The sequence below is a fragment of the Penaeus vannamei genome, chromosome 17 (assembly GCF_042767895.1).
Source record: "Penaeus vannamei isolate JL-2024 chromosome 17, ASM4276789v1, whole genome shotgun sequence".
In the NCBI taxonomy this organism is placed as follows: Eukaryota; Metazoa; Arthropoda; class Malacostraca; order Decapoda; family Penaeidae; genus Penaeus; species Penaeus vannamei.
Window position 1 is genome coordinate 37,072,350 of NC_091565.1, and position 7,500 is coordinate 37,079,849.

General features: G+C 41.5%; 1 protein-coding gene across 5 annotated transcripts in view; it reads right to left on the bottom strand.

The window, feature by feature from the left end:
• The window catches only part of Fife (regulating synaptic membrane exocytosis protein fife), a 367,289-nt gene that overhangs the window by 54,915 nt on the left and 304,874 nt on the right, over positions 1 to 7,500 (bottom strand). For 4 of the 5 annotated variants that reach the window (XM_070132286.1, XM_070132284.1, XM_070132289.1 and 1 more), the window contains 2 exons: positions 4,989 to 5,110; positions 421 to 500 (listed from right to left, as the gene is read on the bottom strand). In XM_070132286.1, the coding sequence (XP_069988387.1) occupies positions 421 to 500; positions 4,989 to 5,110 (202 nt within the window). The remainder of the gene's footprint in view (positions 1 to 420; positions 501 to 4,988; positions 5,111 to 7,500) is intronic. The other variant, XM_070132285.1, reaches the window with a different exon arrangement.

The window sequence follows — 7,500 nt, forward strand, 5'->3', positions numbered from 1 at the left end:
GAAAGAGAGAGGAGAGAGACAACAAGAGAAAAGAGAGATAGGGAGAGAAACAGCAATAGAAAGAGAAAAATATAAGGAGAGAGAGACAACAAGAGAAAGAGGGATAAGGAGAGAGACAAACAAGAGAAAGAGAGATAAGAAGAGAGACAACAAGAAAAAAGAGAAATAAGGAGAGAGACAACAAGAAAAAGAGAAAGAGAGAGGAGATATACAACAAGAGAAAGAGAGATAAAGAAAAAGACAACAAGAGAAAGAGAAAGAGAGGGACAAGGAGAGAAATAACAAGAGAAAGAGAAAGAGAGATGAATAGAGACAACAAGAGAAAGAGAAAGAGAGAGACAAAAGGAGAGAAACAGCACCAGCAAGACCAAGCGACCCCCAGCGAAGTCGTGCTCAGGAGAAGGAGCGAGAGTGCCTTACCTCCAGGAGATCTGCCTTCTAGCGAACCTCTCTTCGACTGTGACAAGGCACTTGGGTCCTCCCCGTAGTCCAGGGACCTTCTGGAAAGAGAGCGGTGTCACGGAGGCTCAGGGGAAGACTCGGGGGAAACTTGGATTAAATGATTCGACTCTTGATTATGAGTGTGACGGAAAATGAGTATTCACAGAGAGAGAGGGAGAGAGAGAGAGACAGGTAAGCACATACATACACAGACACGCAGACAAGTACACACATACACACGCAAGCACACACGCAGACAAGCACACACACATACACACACACACACACGCAGACAAGCACACACATACACACGCAAGCACGCACGCACGCAGACAAGCACACACACACATACATGCACAAACTCACTCACTCACTCACTTATTCACACACACACACACAAGCACGCACGCACACACACACACACACCTTACTCAAACACGAAAGCATTCATCTTATGTAACAAGAACAACAGAACATTTCAACCAAAACAAAAAGGTGAATGAAATACAAACATATGAATGAAATACAAAAATCCTATGAAAGATATGAAAGATAAGGCCCATAACCCTCTACCTTATCATCTTCACCGTCTATGTAAAACACGTGAATTTCTATTGCATGTCGGAGGGTGAGAAGGGATGGGGGGGAGGGGGGTTAAGGAGAAAGGGGGAGAAGGGAGGGGAGGAGAAAATGATGTGGGGAGGAGAAAGGGGGAGTAGGGAATAAGGAGAAAGAGAGAAGAGGAAGGAGGAGAAAAAGGGAATAGGGAGGATGGAAGGGAGGAAGATATGGTGTGGGAAGAGAAAAAGGGAGGAAGGAAGGAAGAGGAGGAAAAAGGTGTGGGGAGGGGAAGAGAAAAAGGAAGGAGGGAGGGAAGCAGGAAGAAGGAAAAGGGAGGAGGAAAAAGAGGAGAAAATGATGTGGGGAGAGGAGGAAAAAGGGGGAAAAGAGAAACGGGGAGTAGGGAATAAGGAGAAAGAGGGAAGAGGAAGGGGGGGAAAAGGAAGAAGGATAAAAAAAGGGATCACAGCTATTTACGAACTGCGCGCACACACACACACACACACACACACACACACACACACACACACACACACACACACACACACACACACACACACACACACACACACACACACACACACATACACACACACACATCCCAGCCCAAAGACACATACATCCCAACCCAGACACACACAAACACACACACACCCTATCACTCATGAAACCTCCGTCTTAAGTTCCCTTTTCTTCCCAATAAGTGTTTCTCTCCTTGGTGGGTGAATGTACTCTTAAAAGCTCTCTATTATGTCGTCATTCTTGGCTTAAATACCTTTCAGTCGTGATGGAAGAGTAAAGGGGGAACGGATGAACTAAATATGTGTGAATCAAGACCTGAATGATGATCTAGATTACGAAGAAGATGGAGAAGAAGGAGAAGAAGAAAAGAAGAAACATTCTGATAAAGCGACGATGAGAAATTGGATGATGATCTAGATTACAAAGAAGATGAAGAAGAAGGAGAAGAAAAGATAAAAGAAGAAGAGACATTCTGATAAAATGACGATGAAATATTGTTTTTGATAAATCTTTATTCAAAAACAAATCTTAATTTCTTGATCAGTCAACATAATGTATAAAATACTTAAAAGGAGACCAATAAATATCTAGATAGAAATACATATTAAAACTCGAAATACAACCTTTCATTAATCACTATTACAAGAAAAAAATGAGAAATTGTTTTTGGTAAATTTCTATTCAAAAACAAATCTCAATTTCTTTATAAAATACTTAAACAAAAGGCGACTAATAAAGCTTAAAGTAAATCTTCCATCAATCATTAGAGCGAGGAAAAAGTCTTAATAAACTCATAAATCCCTGAATGGAATATAGGTTAATGAATTCAAATATCCCTCTCCTCCTCCTCCCCTCTCGTCCCCTCCTCTTCCCTCACGCCCTCTCCTTCTCCCTCCTCCTCTCCTCCTTTCCTCCTCCTCCTCCCTTCGTCCTCTCCGCCTCCTCCCTCGCGCCCTCTCCTCCTCCCTCGCGCCCTCTCCTCCTCCCTCGCGCCCTCTCCTCCTCCCTTCGTCCTCTCCTCCTCCTCCCTCGCGCCCTCTCCTTCTCCCTCCTCCTCTCCTCCTTTCCTCCTCCTCCTCCTCCTCCTCCCTTCGTCCTCTCCTCCTCCCTCTCGCGCCCCTCCCTTCCCCCTTTTCCCTCCCTCTCCTCCTTTCCTCCTCCTCCTCCTTCTCCCTTTTTCGTCCCCTCCTCCTCCTCCTCCCTCGCGCCCTCTCCTCTCCTTTGTCCTCTCCTCCTCCTCCCTGCGCCCTCCTTCTCCCTCCCTCCTCTCCTCCTTCTCCTCCTCCCTCCTCCTCCCTCCCTTCGTCCTCTCCTCCTCCTCCTCGCGCCCTCTCCCTTCCCTCCTCCCTCTCCTCCTTTTCCTTCCTCCTCCTCCTCCTTCTCCTCGTTCCTCCTCCCTCCTCCTCAGTGCCCTTCCTTCTCCCTCCTCCTCTCCTTCCTCCTTCTTCAGAATTCCTTCTCCCCACACGCTCCTTCACCTCTTCCCTTCACCCTCTCTCCTCCTCCTCCTCCTCCTCTCCTCCCACTCTCTGTTTTCATCTTTCTCCTCCTTCCCCTCCACCCGCCTCTCCTCCACCCATAGGTGGGGGGAAAGGAAAAGGAGGAAGGGGGAGAAGGGAGGAGGAGGAGGAGGAAGGGAGAAGGAAGAAGAAGAAGAAGAAAGGGGAAGAAGAAGGGAAGGGAAAGGAAGGGGAAAGAAGAAGGGGGAAAGAAGGGGGAAGAAGGGGGGAAAAGGGGGGGGGGAAGGGGGGAAGAAGAAGAAGAAGAAGAAGGGGGGTAGAAGAAGGGAGGGGAAAGAAGAAGAAGAAGAAGGGGAGAAGGAAAGGGGGAAGGATCAGGAGGAGGAGGAGGAGGAGGAGGAGGAGGAGGAGGAGGAGGAGAGAGAGAGAGAGGGCGATGATAATATCTTAAATGAAAATTTAACTTGGCCAAATTGCTCTAAAAAATTGAATATTCATACACCTTCATTAAACACAAATAACACTTACGTAATAAATGAATAGATAAGAAATGAATCATGAGTCTCCTTACAAATAATGATAATAATAATAATAATAATAATAATAATAATAATAATAATAATAATAATAATAATAATAATAATAATAATAATAATAATAATAATAATAATAATAATAGTGATATTAATAATAATGATAATAATAATAATGATTATAATAATAATAATAATAATAATAATAATAATAATAATAATAATAATAATAATAATAATGATAATGATAATAATAATAATAATAATAATAATAATAATAATAATAATAATAATAATAATAATAATAATAATAATAATAATAATAATAATGATTATGATAATGATAATGATAATAATGATTGTAATAAAAATAATGGTAATACTAATACTACTACTACTACTAATAATAATAATAATAATAGTAATAATAGTAATAATAGTAATGATAATAATGCTAATAATAATAATAATTAATAATAATAATGATAATAATAATAATGATGAAAATAATGATAATAGTAAAAGTAATGATTATTGTAATAACAACAACAACAACAACAATGATAATGATAATAATAATAATAATAATAATAATGATAATAATGATGATAATAATAATAACAATGATAATAACAAATGAAGGAAAAAATATATGAAACCGTATTGTCAACCGCGAATCTTGGGATATTACGCGACCTCTCACGCCCTCGTTCACGCGTGGGCGGAGTCTGAAGAACGGGTTTCACTCCTGACCCTCTCGAGCATCGGTTCCCACTGCAGAAAGTGTGAGATTCTGAGACGAAAGCTTTTTTTTTTTTTTTTTTTTTTTTTATATATAGCGGGGGGAGGGGGTTCTTGCGCTTTTCGTATATTCACGTTTTTTTTTATCTATCTTTTTGTTTGTCTGGCTGGCTATCCTGGTCTATCTTTCTCTTTGTCTTTTTCTTGTTTCTTTGTCTCTCTCTCTCGTTCCCCCACAACTCTCTTTCTCTCTCTCTCGCTCTCTCTCTCTCTCTCAATCTATCTATCTCTTGCTCCCCCCCCCCCCCCGTCTCTCTCTATCTATGTATCTATCTATGAATCTATCTATCTGTATTCTCCTTCCTCTTCCCTCTTTCTCCCTTATTCTCCACTCCCGCCCCCTTCCCTTTCCCCCTTTCTCCTCCCCTCCCCTTCTTATCCCCCTTTCTCCCTTTACCCCGCCCTCCCCCATTCCTTCTCATCCTCCTACACCACCTCACCCTCCAACACCCCCTCCCCCTTTTCTCCTTCCCCCCCCATCCCTTCTCCCCCTTTCCCCCCCCCCCAACTCCACCAACACCACCTCACCCTCCAACCCCCCCCACCCTCCAACGCCACCCTCACCCCTCCAACCCCCCCTCCAACCCCCCCCTCACCCTCCAACCCCCCGTCACCCTCCAACCCCGCTCCCCCTCCTCCCCCACCCCTTCTCCTCCCCCTAAGAACTCACAAATCATTGGAGGATTCGAGGAGCAGCTCCACGGTGTCCTCCTGCGTGTCCACTTGTTCCATGATGCTGCAGACCTCCTCGAAGCTCTGGTCGGTCAGCGGCACTCCGTTCCACTCCAGGACCTGCAAGGGCGAGGGAAGGGATGCTGGGGTTAATCGGTGGTGTTTTGATTATTATTATTATTATCATTTTGAGTATTATTATGTGTGTTTTGATTATTATTTTTATTATTATTTATTTTGTTGTTGTTATTGCTCTTTATTTATGATGATGCTGGCGTTGTTCGGTGGTGTTTTTATTATTATTTTTGTTTTTATTATTATTATGTTTTTTGTTGTTATTGTTGCTGTTTATATATGATGATGCTGGCGTTGTTCGGTGGTGTTATTATTATTATTATCATTTTTAGTATTATTATGTTTTTTGTTGTTATTGTTGTTGTTTAATTGTGATGATGCTGTAGTTAATCGGTGGTATTTTTATTATTATTATTATTATGTTTTTGTTGTTGTTGCTGTTTATTTATGATGATGCTGGGGTTAATCGGTGGTGTTTTTATTATTTTTTTATTATTATTATGTTTTTTGTTGTTATTGTTGCTGATTATTTATGATGATGCTGGCGTTGTTCGGTGGTATTTTTATTATTATCTTTATTATTATGTTTTTGTTGTTGTTGTTTATTTGTGATGATGCTGGAGTTAATCGGTGGTGTTATTATTATCCTTATCATTTTTATTATTATTATGTTTTTTGTTGTTATTGCTGTTTATTTATGATGATGCTGGAGTTAATCGATGGTATTATCATTCTTCTTCTTCTTCTTATCATTATTATTATTACTATGTTTTTTTTATTGTTAATGTTGTTTATTTATGATCGTTTTATAGAGAGAAGTGGGGGAGTGGTGGAAAGTTAATGCGTTTGTTTGTTCTGCTTTTTCTCTCTCTCTCTCTCTCTCTCTCTCTCTCTCTCTCTCTCTCTCTCTCTCTCTCTCTCTCTCTCTCTCTCTCCCTCTCTCTCCCTCTCTCTCTTTCTCTTTATTGTATAACTGGGAAGCTAAAATGACTGCATAACTCGATTTCTACTTTCTATTTCGTGAATTATTACTACTACAACTACTCCTGTTGGTACTACTACCACCACTACTACTTCTACTACTGCTGCTGCTGCCCTGCTAGCACTACTACTATTGCTACTACTGCTGCTACTACTACTACCACAACAACAACTACTACTGCTACTACTACTACTACTACTACTATTGCTCCCCTGCTACTACCACTACTATTGCTACTACCACTACCACAACTACTACTACTACAGCTACTACTACTACTACTATTGCTGCTGCTGCTACTGCTGTTGTTGCTGCTACTGCTACTGCTTCTATTGCTACTACTATTAGTACCACTGCAGCTATTATTGTTATATGAAGTAATGTTATCATCATCATACCATGTCTTTTTGTGTTTTCTTTTATTTTCTGATTCCTCCCTCTCCATCTTTATATCTTCTTTTCCATATATGTCTTCGATATCTCCTTCAACCTTCTCGTCTTTCGTTTTTCTAACCATCACCATCACGGCCATCATATTCTTCACTACCATCTCATCATCATCATCATCATCATCATTAGTTTGAAAAATATTAGTTTTGCCATCATTTGATATTGATATTTCATATACCATTATCATTTGGTAGTGTCGTCATCATCATCATAATCATTATGAAAATTACCAATGCACCTTCTCTTCCTCCTCTTCATAATCATCATCTTCTCCAGTTCCTTCTTTCTCCTCTTCCCTCCCCTACCTTCACCATCGCCACCTATTCTCATTTTACTCCACCTCTCTCTCTTCTCCTTTTCCACCTCCTTCCTCCTCTATTCTCCTCACTTTCCTTTTCCCTTCTTCTCATTCCTCTTACTACTCTCCTTGCCTCTGTATGGTTTTCTACTCCCTTCCCTCCCTCATTTTTCCCCCTCTCCTTTAACACTATCTCTCTTCCTCCTCCTCTATTTCTCATATACTTCCTTGCCTCTCTCCTCCTCCTCCACTTCTCCTACACTTCCTTGGCTCTCTCCTCCTCCTCCATTTCTCCTGTACTTCCTTGCGTCTCTCCTCATCCGCCATTTTCTCCTATAATTCTTTACATCCCTCCTCCTCCTATATTTCTCATGTACTTCCTTGCCTCTCTCCTCCTCCTCTCATACTTATGTACTTTCTTGCCTTTCTCCTCCTCCTCTATTTCTTATGTACCTCCTTGCCCTCTCTCCTCCTCCTCTATTTCTCTTGTACTTACTTGCCTCCCTCCTCCTCCTCCATTTCTCCTATACTTCCTTGCCTCTCCTCCTCCTCCTCCATTTCTCCTATATTCCCTTGCCTCTCCAGCTACTCCTTCATTTCTCCTATAATTCCTTACCTCTCTTCTCCTCCTCCTCCATTTCTCCTATACTTCCTTATCTCCCTTCTCCTCCTCCATTTCTCCTATATTCCCTTGCCTCTCTCCTA